Here is a 15645-nt window from a genome sequence, read left to right on the forward strand (position 1 = left end):
AAATCACCTGACACTGTATTTCTCAGAACGTATCCCTGTTGCTAAGCGATGCATGACTGTAGTTACAAATGCAACAAGGAGCAAATGAGAGGGCGATTGATGGAGGCTGAAGATGGAGTTCTTAACTTTGGGAATGACGGTGGCTTGGAACCAGAGTGAGGACCCTGGGGATAGAGTAGTAGGTGGATCTGAGATGTATTGGGAAGGCTAAATGGGTGCACAGAGAAGCCCCGAGTAAAAGCTTCTGCACCAGGAAGGTGCTTAATAAACAGCCTTAATAGTAATATCTTGATGATGTTGATTACGTTGAGTTTCTAACTTGGGGGAGGGCTACAAGGGAGGCTTATCCTTGACCTTTGGGCTCACTTTCCCCATAGGGCCGCTCTGGAGCAGATGGGGCTCGGGGCCTCCCAGGGGATACAGGACCTAAGGTAGGTGACGGGGCCGGGCCTCATGGGAGGGGTTGTCAGGGTTGAGCGTCCAAGGCTCAGCTGACGTTTCTTTGCACAGGGTGATCGGGGCTTTGACGGCCTTCCAGGGCTGCCCGGTGAGAAGGGCCAAAGGGTGAGTGTGTCAGGTCCCCCCCCCCGCCCCCAGTCCATGTCCCCGCTTCCCTCCCTCAGTACCAGAGCCTTGATGCCTGTGTCTAAATCCTCACTCCTCACACCCCATCTCCTTTCCTGGGGGGAGGCTGGGCTCTGCCTGCACCATCCCACCCTCAATTCCCCCCTGTTCCCGCTGCAGGGTGATTTTGGCCATGTGGGGCAACCTGGTCCCCCCGGAGAAGACGGTGAGAGGGTAAGTTCCGAAGAGAGGCGGGGCATGGTGCGGAGGTGAGACGCCCACATGAGGGTCAGAGAGGAAGGTTGGGTAGCTCCACTGGGCTTTAAGAAGACGGCTTCAGAGCGGGCAGCCCCTTGCGGGGTTAGGAGGGGACACGCAGGGTGGCAGGTCCAGCACTGGGGTCAGGGCCTGCGTGGAATCCCGTGCACTCAGTCTGCGGACTCTCGGGTCCCCTGGAAGGGGCTGCTGCCCGGAAGAGGGAAGGTGGTCCTCCGCGGGTTGTATCGCCCCCTTTCTAAGTACTGACGCTTTCCCACAGGGCGCAGAGGGACCTCCAGGGCCCACAGGCCAGGCTGGGGAGCCGGTGAGTATCAGGAATCCTTGCCGGGTACAGAGGAGGGACCCAGGCCTCTAAGATCCCGGAAGTCACAGGCCTGCAGAGAGGGGATGCTGGGATGACACTCCTCCATCCTTGCAGGGCCCCCGAGGACTGATTGGCCCCAGAGGCTCTCCTGGCCCCCCGGGACGCCCGGTGAGCACCCCAATCTGTCTTTCCTCCTCACCTTTCTCTCCCCCCGCCCCGTCCATCCATCTCTCTTGCCCGACTTCTCTGCCCGCTCACGTTTCCACCTGCGCCTCTCAGCGAATCAGGCTCAGGCTCTCGGCTTGGCATCCTGTTCTAGTCTGACGTCCTCTCTCCCGCCAGGGTGTCGTTGGAAGTGACGGCGCTCCAGGTGCCAAAGGCAATGTGGTACGTGCCCCACCCTCTGACCCCTGGCCCTCCGAGACTCTGACTCCGTGACTGTCCCTGTCCCTGTCCACTCATGACTCTCCCGATGCCTGAACACCATGACCCCTTCCAACTTCGCTGAACCCCCACTTTCTCCCCAGGGTCCTCCGGGAGAAACAGGCCCTCCGGGACAGCAGGGAAACCATGGGTCCCAGGTTTGAACTATCTTTCCCTATTATGGGGGTGGGGGGAAGCTGCTTGTCAGTCAAGACCTTAGACCCCTCCCAGCCTCCCCAACTCGGTGCTCACTGCTTCTTTCTCACGCCTCCCACCCCCTTTTTTTATGTCCCCAGGGACTCCCCGGCCCCCAGGGACCCATTGGCACTCCTGGGGAGAAGGTGAGTGACAACTGCACCTACTGCCGCCTCCTCATGTCTCCTTCCTTCAACTCTGTCACAGCAAAAATCTTCCCTTTTTGTTAGCCCTGGACAGCGACAAATTGTAGCATTCCCTAAGCCAGCCCAGAGTGACAAAGTGTCATTGTTGGGGAAGGGTTGGTTGCAAAAGACTGGAACCCACCAAGGCTAGATCACTATGTAAGGGCTGTTGTCAGGATGCAGAGAAACCCACAGCAGCCTGTCACAGAAGACAGATGCATGGGCCAGAAGAGCCACTTCCCCGGGGACTCACGGTCTCCTCTTTGTTTCTCTGAACATCTGTTTCCGTCTCCCCGGCGGACAGACTTCCTTCTGCACATGTCTCAGTTTGTCCTCACTACACCCCTCTTCCCAACTTCAATTTTGACATCCTCCTGCGTGCTTTGTCGTTATTCACGTTCCAGCTTCTCATGACCCTGTAGTTGCATCACCCAAAGCCGTCTGATGAGTTCCTGTGTCTCTTACCTCCAAGTTCCAGGAAAGAATCTGATTGGCTTCATTGGGCCAAAATGTCCACCTGTGGACCTGTCCGTTGTTTGCAGGACATAAGGGGTTACCTCTGGCCTGCCTAGGCCCACCCCTGGGGGCACGGTGGCTCACGCCTATAATCTTAGCACTTTGGGAGGCCAAGGCAGGAGGATCACTTGAAGTCAGGAGTTCGAGACCAGCCTGAGCAAGAGCAAGACCCCATCTCTACCAAAAATAGAAAAATTAGCCAGGCATGGTGGCATGTGCCTGTAGTCCCAGCTAGGCAGGAGGCTGAGGCAGGAGGATTGCTTGAGTCCAGGAGTTTGAGGTTGCAGTAAGCTATGATGATGTCACTGCACTCTACCCAGGGTGACAGTGTCTCTGTCTCAAAGAAAGAAAAAAAAAGATGTGGCTGGGAATCCCCTGCCCCAACATGTCTCTCACGTTGTTTTTCCATCCCTTCTCTCACCCTCCCAGAGGAGGAGGATTTCTGAGGCTCAGAGAGGGAAGGGCCTTGCCCAGGCCCACACACAAGTCTGGGCAGAGCTGGGCTAGATTTCCTGGCCAGTGGGGTCCACTTATTCTCTAACCTTGAGACAGCTGCATGGCTGAGCTGTTCTTGATGGAGCTCCAGGGCTCTGAGACTCTCTGTCTCCCCCACTATTTTCAGGGTCCCCCTGGAAACCCAGGAATTCCAGGGATCCCAGGAGCTGATGGCCCTCCGGTGAGAACTAGGAGCCGGGAAAAAGAGGAAGGAGAAGGGGGAGGCTTGGGAATTTGGATGGCAAATTTTGTTCTCAGACACCTTAGGATGTTTCTTCTGTAGGGCCACCCAGGCCATGAGGGACCCACGGGAGAGAAAGGTGCCCAGGTGAGTGATACAGAGGGAAGCTGGGTTGGGGACATAGGTCACTAGGCAGGGTCAGGAGTCAGGGGCCAGTCAAGAAGGAGAAGGGGACATTGAGACGTGGTGGGGCAGGACTGGATGGTACTGATGTCATCTTCCTCTCAGGGTCCACCAGGGTCGGCAGGCCCTCCGGGCTATCCTGGACCTCGGGGTGTGAAGGTAGGTGATGCCTGCAGCTAGGGGTGATTTATCAGCATTGGCTTTGGGGAGCCAGCCCCATCAGAAACTTCTAGATGTATGGAGAAAGGAGTGAGTCAGCCAGGCGTGATGTAATGGGAGTAATGTTTGGATCTGAGCGACAATGTATAGAAGTGTGTATGTTACTTTGACCTTGGTCCTTTGACGGCCAAAGGACAGCGTTACAGTGTAGCTGTCAACTTGTCGTTGAGAACCGTTAAGTCCATCAGAGGCTGAACACATTTCACTGGAAGCACATGTCACAGTCTAGGTCAGCATACTGTAGTCAAGGGGAAGGTTGTGCTATAACCCAAGACCAAACCCACGTGCTCTTGCAAGCACATTAATGCTGGGATGAGCCAAGACTTGGGCTGTGGCTAAATAGAGGCACAATGCAGACTGAGTGCAGGGATATTGGAGCTCACGTCCCGGTGGGAGCCGAGTCCAGTTACGTTGTAGCCAAATACAGGTACCATTTACCTGTAGTCTAAGAACAGAGTTTGGTGGTAGCCAACAGTGAACTCTTGTGTTTTTGCATTCTAGCCAAGCTCAAACCACAATCCAAGAGGCAGCTATGTTGTCGCTGGCCACAGAGTCCTGTCCTAATTCAGAGTTGTTACACTGTAGCCAGGCATAGTTACATAGTTGAAGCCTAGATTGTAGTTAAGCCTAGCTATATTGTAGCCAAGGCTCCAGAATGATTGTTGCCAAGCTCAGTTACATTGCGGTCAAGTGACTTTTTTCTCTGGGGCTGGAGAGAGCTGCGCTATTGCCCAAACACATAGTTCTGTTGTATCCAAGTACAACTTCATGGTAACCGCTGAGCTCAGTTACGCTGTAGCCAAGTGCAGCTTTCAGAGTTCCGTGTGAGCCGCGTCCAGGCTTGCGTGGCGGCGGCGGCGCAGTCCTGCTGTAGCCAAACACAGAGGTCGCCTTGTTGCCAAGCACAGAGTCGCCTTGTAGCCAACACAATGGGGAACATTCCTCTGCCTTTAGAATGAGACCCAGGCCTGGGATGTTCATCCTCTTTCTCCTGCCAGGAGGGACTGTGGACACAGTGTCTCCGGGAGATGGGAATGGATCGCTTGGCAATTTGGCCTTCCCTGAACACCCCCACACAGACAACCTTGGGAGGCTGCCAGTGGGGAGGGACAAAGTTCCGGGGAAAGTTCATTTCCTCTGAGGCTGCCCCTGCCCCGCTCCGGCCCAGCAGCCTCCTGGGGCTCTTCTGGCTGTTTGGGGGCAGGGGACCAAGTTTGGGGTCTTTCTTAGGCAGGGAAGGAGCCTGAGAGCTAATTTTTTTTTTTTTAATTTTGCAGGGCACCTCAGGCAACCGGGGCCTCCAGGGCGAGAAAGGCGAGAAGGTGAGGGGATTTATTGGTAATGGGAGCCCCAAGAATGGGACTCTGGCTGTGACCCTCCTCTGAGGCCCTGACTTCTGACGTCTGTCTCTCACACCCAGGGAGAGGATGGCTTTCCAGGGTTCAAGGGTGATGCAGGTCTCAAAGGTGATCGGGTAAGGTGACCTCCAGGTGAGGGGTCGCGTGGGTCTGGGGGATTTGGGAAGGCAGGGAGGGGGCGAGCTGGGGCTAAGACAGGACTAGCAGGAGCAGGAAGGACAGAGGACTGATATGAAGGACTCTCTTTTCTATTCCAGGGGCAACCCGGACCCCCAGGTCCTCGGGGTGAGGATGGCCCCGAGGGGCTGAAGGGGCAAGAGGGGCTGGTTGGCAAAGAGGGATCCCCAGGCTCAGCTGGGGAGAAGGTGAATAATCCAGACCTTTGGCTGTGCCCTCTGCCCTGTGCCCTCTGCCCTCTGCCCTCTGCCCTTTTATCTCCAACCTCAGGAGTCTGCAACCACCCTTGTCATCTCCTAGGACCCCTCAGCTCAGCATTACAGAGCAATTCCATGCACATGGCTTATATTTTAATTGTACCACATGCAATAGGCACTTTCACCCCCATTTTATAGATGAGAAAACAGAGGTGGAATGACCTGCCCAAGGACAGGGAGGAGCCACGACCTGAACCCCGTTTCCCTGACTCCCACCCTTCTACCCCTTTCACCGTACCCCAGCCATGCTAACCTTTTCCCTCTGACCTCCAGTTTGCATTTCTGACCTTTGTCCCATAATCTCTCTGCAGGGCAAGCTTGGAGTGCCGGGTCTCCCAGGTTACCCCGGACGTCCAGGACCTAAGGTAAGAAACTCTGGGGCTGGGTGTGGGTGGGGGCAGGGTTGACCCTAACATCTGAGGGTTCAAGCTGTGTTCTGTCCAAGCTATGGAGCTGTCCACCCCCAGGGTCACTGGAAATTGTAAAACATGGTCTTTGGCCTCAGACAGACTTAGGCTCAAATACTCACCTCGTACTTGCTACATGACCTTGGGCACATCTCTTGAGAATGTTTTCTCAGCTGCAAAATGGAGATACCAGTAACATCTACCTCATCAATTTGATTATAATAATGTTGACGATGGTGATGATGATAATGATGATAAAACTATACAATCTTTATCTGTTGTGGTTGAGGTTAGTTTGTCAACTGAGTCAATTAAGAGGAGAATCATAAAAAAATACATGTCTTATGTATCTCAAGTTCATTATAACTTATAATCAAATGCACTTGTACAAAAATGTACTTCTGTGTAAACATACATTTGTTTGCCAATGTTTTGATGGATGGGAATACCAATGAAATTCCTCTTCTGCTTAAACCACACCCGTATTACGTCACTGATGATTTCAGTTTATATAAAGTCCAGCAGGAACTTAAAGACATTTGGGAAGAAATTTGAGTGCAGAATCTTCCAGAGTTCTACATTTTCACCCTCTTGAGCTGATACATAGTTTCCGCCCTCTTGAGCCTACACCTGGTTTGACAGCATTTTGTGTTAGCGACTTAATATTGAATCTTTTCCATTTAACTTGGTTTTGATAATCTTTCTTTTCCTTTCCGTATTTCATCATTTCTTATAAATTTTCATTAAATTGCATGCCTCCAATAGCAAGTGCAACTGACATAAAATAGGTTTGGGGATAAACTCAAGGCACCACAGTTAAGTATAGAACTTAAGCTGTGGGACCAGAAGTTCATGGGAGTTTGAGAGAGAAACTTCCTAGCTGAGACCAATCAGCGTGTGTTAGACATTAAACAGTGCAATTTACAAGAGCCATGATATGTCGGTTAAGTCAAGGTCAGTCACAATCATCGTAAATAACAATGGGGCAGGTGTGGTGGCTCGTGTCTGTAATCCCAGCACCTTGGGAGGTTGAGGCCAGGAGTTCAAGACCAGCCTGGGCAACATAGCCAGACCCCATCTCTACAAAAAATTAAATAAAAAAATTAGCGAGGCGTGGTGGCGCATGCCTGTAGTCCCAGCCACTTGGGAGGCTGAAGTGGGAGGATCGCTTGAGCTCAGTGGCTCAAGGTTGCAGTGAGGTATGATCACACCACTGCACTCTAGCCTGGGTGACAGAGCAAGCCCTTATCTCTAATAAAATAATATAAAAAGTAGTCATATTTTCAGCTGTGGTTGGTAAGAAATCGATTCATCGATGATAATCTAAGATTTTAGCAAGCCCCTATGTGCACATGTGCAGGACCCTTAAAGAGTACAGAGACCAGGGGACCCCCAGATGTGAGGGGAGGGGAGAGGGCCGGGAACGGGATTGGATGCTGGACCCCACCACAGACTTGCTGGGTAACTTGGGCAAGTGTCTTTCCTGATCTGGACTCAGCCTACATAGTGAGAGATGGGAGGGGATATATCAGCCCTTGTGAGGTCTTCCTGCGGGTGGAGGGACGGTCCCTCCAGCAGGACTGGAGTCAGTGAGCTGATACAGAACAAGCACTCATGATGCGCCAGCCAGGGGGGAGTATGACTGTGTCCTAGTGGGGGAAAGCAGACATTGAATGAGTGAGCAAGTGAATAAGGTCATTTCAATACAAGTGTTCTGGGGAAGAAACAAAATAGGGCAAGGCACAGAGTGTGACTTGGAGGTTGTGGAGGTCAGGATGGTGGCAGAAGGGCTTTCTAAGGAGGTGACACCTGAATGAGATCCAAATGATGAGGAGTGGCTGGCTTTGTGGAGACCTGGGAGAAGTAAGCAAAGGCAGCAGGCAGTGCAAAGGCCCTGGGGCAGGAACACACTGGTGTGCTCAAGGAACATTGAGGAGACCGCTGTGGCTAGAGTGAAGTGGGAAGGGTGGAGAGGGGGCAGAGGGCTGCCTTGGAGGAGGCTGGGGCTGGAGGGACCAAGGAGGCTTCTAGAATCAGTGGCCTGGACAGGCATCAAAGGATGGGGTGAGGGGCCAACTCTGTCTACCACCCACTCTTCACCCTCATCTCTTTTCTCTAATTCTCTCAACTCAGGGATCTACTGGATTTCCCGGGCCCCTTGGACCAATAGGAGAGAAAGGGAAGCGGGTGAGTTTTGATGCAGGGGTTAGGGGAGGAAAGAGCTTGCCCAAGGGGAACAGCATGTGTGGCTGTGCATGACAGCGAGCGGCCCCTGGGTGGCTGTGTCTACACCTGGAAGCACTGTGTGCATGCGTATGCTTGTGTGCAATGCAGGATGCAGGTAGGTGACCACGCACGGTATGCCATGCACGTGCCTGTGTGCACGTGTGTGCCTGTGTGTTTCACGTGCCCCCAGTGTAGATCAGACAGGGTCTGAGTGCTGTGGCCTGCGGGCCTGTGCCTGGGTGAACAAGGACATGAATCTGCATGTACGTTGTGTGGCTGTGGGTGTAACTGTGTGGATGTGCACGCTGACACGCATGTGTTGTCTTTGCGTTGCTGTGTGTGTGTTGTAACGGTGTACACGAGTGTATGCATGCTGGTGTGTTTACCAAGCCCACGACCTCAGACGAATGCAGGCATGCCTGTGTTTACACCGGGCATACACGTGTGCAAGGGCTGTATTGCACGACCAATTCGTGGCTGCAGATTGCCAGATGCATGCCTTGATGCACAGCTGTGGTAAATGTGTGTCTGTGTGGCACACGTGCTTATGTGTTTGGACGCTGTAGGTGCAATCGCATGTAGAATTGGATATCTGTGACCTTTGCATGTTTGTGAGCATACTTTGTATTCGTGTGTATATTTATGTATGGGTGAAAAGCTTTGAATAAAGGTGTGGCAGACGGCTTTCTGGGGCTGCGACTGGGTACGTTTGTGTGCCTGTATCACACCTTTGCACCCTAACTGTCTTCTGCTTGCCCTCATCCGCTTTATTTTTCAGGGGAAGGCAGGACAGCCAGGGCTGGAAGGAGAGCGAGGGCCACCAGTAAGAAAATAGGGGCTGTCTCCCACCCTGATGGGTCACCGTGGGCAGGTTTGGGAAGGAGAGGTGGTGGGGAGGTCGTGAGTGGACAGGGAAAGGGGTTTGGGTGTCCCTGGTGGGGCAGGTGGGGGAGTCGCAGCAGGAGGGGACCTGGAGGATTTGGTCAAATCTCCCAGGCTCTCCCACCTTCTCGATCTCATCCTTGCCTTTCTTTCTGTTCAGGGCTCCCGTGGAGAGAGGGGACAACCGGGTGCCACAGGGCAACCAGGCCCCAAGGTATGGGATGGGTGGGCGATCGAGGCCCCCCCATGCCCCAGGCTCAGCCAGTCCCTCCCAACCCCTCCCGGTTGAGTTTGTCCTGGGGCCTAAGTCTCCCTTCACTCTGTCCTAGGGTGACGTGGGCCAGGACGGGCCCTCTGGGGTCCCTGGAGAAAAGGTGAGTGTGTGTATGTGAGTGTGTGTGTGTGTGTGTGTGTGTGTGTATGAGAGAGGGATTGATTCTGAGTGGAGGACAAGCCTAGCAGGTGGGGAGACATTATAACGCAGTGGAAAGAATGCAGCCTCTGAAGTCAGAGAGCCATGAGTTCAAGTCCTAGCTCTGCCTGCTGTGTGATCTTGGGCAAATCGCTCAACCTCTCTGTGCCTTAGTTTCTTCCTCTGTAAAATGGGAATAACCTCAGTCCCCACCCCAGTGGGCTGCAGCGGTGAATGAAATGACTTTACTATGTTCAGAGTGCCCTACCCCGCGCCTGGTATGCAGTAAGCACTCAATATGTGCTGGCTCTTGTTGTCATTCTGTGGGGCAGGAGGGCTGAGACAATGGCTTCTGGTTCCATTTCAGGGCCTCCCTGGTCTGCAAGGCCCTCCAGGATTCCCTGGGCCAAAGGGCCCCCCTGTGAGTAAGGTCACCCCCATGGGGGCTCGGGTGGGAGGAAGGGCTGGGAAGAAAGGAGTCTCCATATCTGTACCCCAACTCTCGTCCCCCAGGGTCACCAGGGGAAAGACGGGCGACCGGGGCACCCTGGACAGAGAGGAGAATTGGTGAGTGACCCCTTGACCTCTGACCACTGACCTCACCAAGCCCTCCCTTTCTTCCTTCCATGTGACACCCCTCCCATGTTATTTTCCTCCCCAGGGCTTCCAAGGTCAGACAGGCCCACCCGGACCAGCTGGCGTCCTGGGTCCTCAGGTCAGAGTGGACCCCACAAACCTCCTCCATTTTGTCCCAGTTGGAGGATATTTGGGAGGGCAAGCTGGATCTCTGACGGACTCCCCCAGGCTACCCCCGTTTAAGACGACTTTTCTTCCTCTCCAGGGAAAGACAGGAGAAGTGGGGCCTCTCGGGGAAAGGGGCCCCCCAGGCCCCCCTGGGCCTCCTGGTGAACAAGGTCTTCCAGGCCTGGAAGGCAGAGAGGGGGCCAAGGTGAGATGCCCTTGCCCCGTGGGAGATCTTGGTTGAGTGGCCCTCACGCCACCTCAAGGCTCAGAAGCAGCCCCATGGGGCAGGGGACCCAGAGTCCCAGACCGGGGGACACACCCCCTCACTGGAGCCTGACCTCCCCCTTTGCACCCCTGCAGGGGGAACTAGGCCCGCCAGGACCTGCCGGGAAGGAAGGGCCAGATGGACCCAGGGGCTTCCCTGGCCCCCAGGGGCCCCCCGGGGATACAGTGAGTAGCCTCTGCAGCCCCTCCTGCCTGTGTCCGGCTGGGGTGGGAAGCAAAGAAGGGAAGGGGGACATTAGGATGACATCTGCAGGGACCTGGAGGAGACAGACCCCTGAAGCTAGTGCCCAGTCCCAGGAAAGGGGTGGAGATTGTGAGCCCCCCAGAGGAAGACAGGACTTGGGGGTCCCTCCGGGGTCTCCTGACAGTGAATCATCTCCTCTTACAGGGACCTACTGGCTTGAAGGGTGACAAGGGCCCCCCGGGGCCTGTTGGGGCCAACGTAAGTGCAACCCCATCTGCTGGGTGGGGGATAGGGTGTTGGGTGGACTCAGGGTGTCTCTAGAGTTTGGCATTGTCATGATGAAGCCCGTCTTGGGAGTCAAACAAATCCACTCACTGGGTGGGCAGTTGGATTCCTTGGTGAGCCTCAGTTTCCCTGTCTGTAAAATAGCCCTGATGAGAAGCCTCATCTGATACATTATCATAAACCTCAGTGTTGGACGATCCATCCAACAAATATGTCCCCGTGTGCCGGACACCAGCCTAGAAAAAGCTCTTTTCGGCTAGAGCTTACGTTTTAGGAGAGGAGGTGAAGGAGTTAGTCAGCGATGAATACCATGGAACAAGATAGACCAGAGTAGCCATGTGAATGTCTGGGGAAGAGAATTCCAGGCGGAAGAAACAGCATGTGCAAAGGCCCTGAGGCAGGACTGTGCTGACATGTTTGAGGAACAACAGTGAGGAGATTTGTGTGGCTGGAGCTGAGGAAGTGAGAAGGAGAGTGGAGGGACATGAAGGCAGGGAGGTGACAGTGGCAGTTCATGCAGGGCCCTGTGGGCCTCCGGGAAGACTTTGGCTTTTGCTCTGAGGAAGGTGGGAGCCATGGAGGGCTGTGGGTGGAGGAGGGATGTGCCCTGACTCAGGTGCTCTTGGGTGCCCCCTGGCTGCTGTGGGGAAGGGAATAGGTTAGATACCAAGCTGGTAACCACCTAACTCAATGCCTGGTGGCTTAAGAACCCTTCATAAAGGAAAGCTGCCACTATTGTCACCATTCCTGACCCTTCACCCCCGTTTTCAGGGCTCCCCTGGTGAGCGGGGTCCCGTGGGCCCAGCCGGAGGCATTGGACTTCCTGGCCAGAGTGGCGGCCAAGGCCCTGTCGGCCCTGCAGGCGAGAAGGGGTCCCCGGTGAGTGACGTGCCCACCCCATTCCTTGGGTCTCCTTGGCACCCGGCCCTCCCACATCCTAGGACGGGGCGCCCGCACAGTATTTCTTCCCCGACGTCTCTTGTTCCACTGCCCCATCAGGGAGAACGCGGCCCCCCTGGCCCTACTGGCAAGGATGGGGTCCCAGGGCCCCTGGGTCTTCTGGGACCCCCTGGAGCTGCCGGGCCTTCTGGCGAGGATGGGGACAAGGTGAGGCGTTCGCAGAGAGGGAGGGTCCAGGGCAGGCTGGGGACAGGGGTGAAGAGAGACGGGGTCCTCCTTCATCCCATTTTCTCTGCAGGGGGAGGTCGGACCCCCCGGTCACAAGGGGAGCAAAGGCGACAAGGGAGATGCGGTGAGTGGGGAGGGGGCCCCAGACGGAGGGGTCTTCAGAGGAGGGGAGGGGAGGGCAGGGATGTGGAGAACGGGGGTGGGGGGGAGGCCACGGGGTTCCCTGCCTTCCCGAGCGCCATCTTGACCCCTGCATGCGTCAGAAGCTGCTCAAGCTACCTGTGCAAAGGGGCCACAGAACCCGACTGCAGACGGGGTAGCTGGGGCCCCAAGACAACGGTGAGGGGGGCCACCCTCCCCTCTCCGTTCCTGGGTGGCAGGTACTTCTCCCCGCCTGTGACCCTGTGGCACTGAGCCTTTCTGTCCCCAGTGTCCCCCCCAGAACTTCAGCCCCAGTGTCCAGCGTCCGTGAGCCAGCTCCATCCCAGGGTCGCGGTGGGACCCGTAGGGAAAGGTCTCAGTGGTCCAGGCACAGGACAGACATCTGTCTCTGATCCCATCGGTTGGGGCTGGCAAGGCAGGGTCTGGCAGAGGAGGGGGCCGTACGGAGCTGTTGCTTCCGGTAGGGGGAGTTGTTCTAATAAGGGGGTGTGGGCAGGGAGGCAGTCACTGACATCTCTCCTGCTCCCCCTAATCTTGAACTGGACTTTTAATTCTGTCCCGTCCTGCAGGGCCCCCCTGGACCAACAGGGATACGGGGTCCTGCGGGACACCCCGGCCCCCCGGTGAGTGCTCGCCCATCTTTCTCACCCTCCTCTGGGTCCCTGATGGGAGCGGACAGTGTCTTCCACTCCAACTCAATCCCGACCTCTAACCCAACCTCCATCTGCCCCTCAACACCGACACCCAGGATGAACTCAACCCCAGAATCCGATTCAATCGCAACCTCATCCCCAACCCCAAACCCCATCTGAAACCTGCTCATGACCTGAACCTCAACCCCAAACCTGACTCATCATTTAACACCCGTCTTAAAACTTTCATTCAACTCTTGACTTAATTCCCAGACGCTGTCCCTTAACACATACCCCAACTCCAAATTCAACCCTGGCCCTCCCAAAACTTAATCCCAATTCCGACTCCAACCCTTAACCTCAGTCCTGACCCTGTCTCTAACCCTTGACCTTGACCCTAACTGGGCCCCTGCCTCTGTCCTTTCGCCAGGGGGCAGATGGAGCTCAGGGACGCCGGGGACCCCCAGGTCTCTTTGGACAGAAAGGAGATGATGGAGTCAGAGGCTTCGTGGGGGTGATCGGCCCCCCTGGCTTGCAGGTGGGTGTCTGGGTTTGGGGGTGGCACCTCTGGCTCTCCCCACCCTGGGCCCCAATCTTGCTTCTTTCTCGCACAGGGGCTACCAGGTCCTCCCGGAGAGAAGGGTGAGGTTGGAGACGTCGGGTCCATGGTACGGACTCCCAGGGAAATGTGGGCGGGGGCGGGTAGTCATCACATTCATTGGGGGAGGGATACACAGGGCACATTGTCATTTTAAGTATCAAGGGTGGTTCTGTGATCACTGCAGCCTTTTGGGAGGGGCATGGGGTCACCAGATACTGTTCTGGCCCTCCTGCAGGGTCCCCATGGAGCTCCAGGTCCTCGGGGTCCCCATGGCCCCAGCGGATCAGAGGTGAGAACTCTGGGTGGGGGCAGGATGGCTCGGAGGTGGGGACACTTATTTCCCAAGAAGGGGCTGCTGGGATTCCACAGTCGCACCCTTCCCCTCGCTGTCTCCCCAGGGCCCTCCAGGGCTGCCGGGGGGAGTCGGTCAGCCAGGCGCCGTGGGTGAGAAGGTGAGAAAGGAAGGTGGGGGCTGCACAGGGTGGGGGAGGAGAATCCAGTCCTGCTTGGGCATGGCTGTCCTGGGCTGCCCCTCCCTGTCTGACCTCTCCCCACTCTCACTTTCCCTCTTGCAGGGTGAACCAGGGGAGCCTGGAGACCCAGGACCTCCAGGAACCCCAGGCATCCTGGTGAGTGTGCAATGTGGCCTCTGCATCCATGTCAGGGAACCCTTGACCCCTGGGTATCTTGGGCCATCCTGACCTCCGGGAAGTTCTAGGTCATCCACTGACCCAAGACCTATGGGCATCCCTGGTTACCGTGAGGAAAGAAAGACTCCTGGAAGGTTTCAGAGAGGGCTGCTATATACAGTTGCACAGGTTGCACACTGCCCAAGAGTGCAGGGCCCAGGGTGCAGGTTGGAGGCTCAGATCGAAACCATGAGGCCTAATTTGGGGATGTATTGGGTAGATGGGGGCCCCTTTTCTAGTTCACTCCAGGGCAGCAAAACCAACTTTGCACCTGACCAGTGTGCACCTAGACCACACTGACTCCCTCTCTCTCTTAAGTCCTAGGTCCTTGTGACCTCTGACCCTTGGGCAACCTAGGCTACTCTGCCCTGTGACCCCAGAAAAGTCCCAGATTACCCTGATGCCTAAATCTATGGATGCTAATCCTTGATCCCTGAAGAATGCAGGCCACTTTGACCTCTGACCTCTGTTTCTTCAAAGGGGCCCAAAGGAGAAGTTGGTGAAAAGGGGGACACAGGCCCATCTGGGGCTGCCGGACCCCCGGGCAAGAAAGGTCCCCCTGGTGAGGATGGCGCCAAAGGGAACATGGTGAGTCCTGGGGGGAGGTGGAGACAGAGGTGGGAGGGCACTTGAGTGCACTTGAACCCCTCCCAAACTTCCAGCCGGGGGTCACATCCTCCAATTTACAGATCTCATGAGCAACCCGGAACGTGGCTGAATGAATGAATACAGTGGTGCTATGTCATTGCATGGGGTGAAAGTTGATTTCACACTGAATCATTCTGCCACTGTGGGAAGGGCTCAGGTTGAAGCTGATGATGAGTCAGAGTTGGGGGTGACGTGGGATTTGGCACTGGGGCGTGGGCGGAGGCCCGTCTGCCATCGTGGGAGGGCTTGGGCATGGGGGTGGAGGGCAGGGGTGAGGAGCTCAGCACCGGTGGGACCTGGACCTGCATCGCACCACCCCCACTGCTTGCGGCGCCCCCTCTCTGAGCACCAGTCCTCTCCCTGTGAGTCGGGAGCTGGGAGGCTGCAGGGAGTGAGGTGACACACGTAGCTTCTTAGCTCAGCATCTGCGCCCAGGAAACCCTCGAATGTTCCGCCCTCCCAGGCCAGGAATTTTGTATTCTGTTCATTAATGTGTCCCCGGCAACCAGAACTGTTCCTGGGCACAGTTGATCTGTTCGATAAATGCGTGACTGACTGTTCAGTAATTCAGAGATGTTTAATGAATGGTCACTGGACGAACACAATGACTGACTATTGATCATTCCGGGTTCCAGGGCCCCACAGGACTCCCCGGAGACCTGGGGCCTCCAGGAGACCCTGGAGTTTCGGTGAGTGTGGCCTTCCCCCTCCACCCGCCTCCAAGCCCCGCCTATTTCCTAATTCTGTCCCCGTGTCCCCCCACGCCAGACCTGAGCAAGATCAGTGGAGCCAATAACCCTCACTTTCCTCCAAGCCCCACCCCAAAGCCTCATGTAGCCCTGCGACCTCTCCCAACTCTGTCTCCCCACCCACGCAGGGTATAGATGGCTCCCCTGGGGAGAAAGGAGACCCTGGTGATGTTGGGGCACCAGTGAGTAGGGGAACAGTGTGTTCTTGGGGGAATCGGGGGGGCTGGTCATGGGTAAATTGGGGGACAGAGGAGTGGGCTAGTGGGGTGCCCAGG

General features: G+C 55.9%; 1 protein-coding gene across 1 annotated transcript in view; it reads left to right on the forward strand.

Annotated features, from left to right (window-relative positions):
- Positions 1 to 15645, forward strand: part of COL5A3 (collagen type V alpha 3 chain) — a 35934-nt gene that overhangs the window by 11261 nt on the left and 9028 nt on the right. The window contains exons 17-53 of the mRNA XM_069478835.1: positions 378 to 431; positions 511 to 564; positions 745 to 798; positions 1103 to 1147; positions 1262 to 1315; positions 1490 to 1534; positions 1675 to 1728; positions 1867 to 1911; positions 3089 to 3142; positions 3245 to 3289; positions 3431 to 3484; positions 4822 to 4866; positions 4965 to 5018; positions 5160 to 5267; positions 5648 to 5701; positions 7877 to 7930; positions 8748 to 8792; positions 9012 to 9065; positions 9181 to 9225; positions 9631 to 9684; positions 9777 to 9830; positions 9925 to 9978; positions 10105 to 10212; positions 10368 to 10457; positions 10681 to 10734; positions 11533 to 11640; positions 11761 to 11868; positions 11960 to 12013; positions 12621 to 12674; positions 13114 to 13221; positions 13298 to 13351; positions 13520 to 13573; positions 13683 to 13736; positions 13860 to 13913; positions 14454 to 14561; positions 15257 to 15310; positions 15499 to 15552. Coding sequence (XP_069334936.1) covers positions 378 to 431; positions 511 to 564; positions 745 to 798; positions 1103 to 1147; positions 1262 to 1315; positions 1490 to 1534; positions 1675 to 1728; positions 1867 to 1911; positions 3089 to 3142; positions 3245 to 3289; positions 3431 to 3484; positions 4822 to 4866; positions 4965 to 5018; positions 5160 to 5267; positions 5648 to 5701; positions 7877 to 7930; positions 8748 to 8792; positions 9012 to 9065; positions 9181 to 9225; positions 9631 to 9684; positions 9777 to 9830; positions 9925 to 9978; positions 10105 to 10212; positions 10368 to 10457; positions 10681 to 10734; positions 11533 to 11640; positions 11761 to 11868; positions 11960 to 12013; positions 12621 to 12674; positions 13114 to 13221; positions 13298 to 13351; positions 13520 to 13573; positions 13683 to 13736; positions 13860 to 13913; positions 14454 to 14561; positions 15257 to 15310; positions 15499 to 15552 — 2295 coding nt within the window. The remainder of the gene's footprint in view (positions 1 to 377; positions 432 to 510; positions 565 to 744; positions 799 to 1102; positions 1148 to 1261; positions 1316 to 1489; positions 1535 to 1674; positions 1729 to 1866; positions 1912 to 3088; positions 3143 to 3244; positions 3290 to 3430; positions 3485 to 4821; positions 4867 to 4964; positions 5019 to 5159; positions 5268 to 5647; positions 5702 to 7876; positions 7931 to 8747; positions 8793 to 9011; positions 9066 to 9180; positions 9226 to 9630; positions 9685 to 9776; positions 9831 to 9924; positions 9979 to 10104; positions 10213 to 10367; positions 10458 to 10680; positions 10735 to 11532; positions 11641 to 11760; positions 11869 to 11959; positions 12014 to 12620; positions 12675 to 13113; positions 13222 to 13297; positions 13352 to 13519; positions 13574 to 13682; positions 13737 to 13859; positions 13914 to 14453; positions 14562 to 15256; positions 15311 to 15498; positions 15553 to 15645) is intronic.

This window comes from Eulemur rufifrons, chromosome 2 (genome assembly GCF_041146395.1).
Source record: "Eulemur rufifrons isolate Redbay chromosome 2, OSU_ERuf_1, whole genome shotgun sequence".
NCBI lineage: Eukaryota > Metazoa > Chordata > Mammalia > Primates > Lemuridae > Eulemur > Eulemur rufifrons.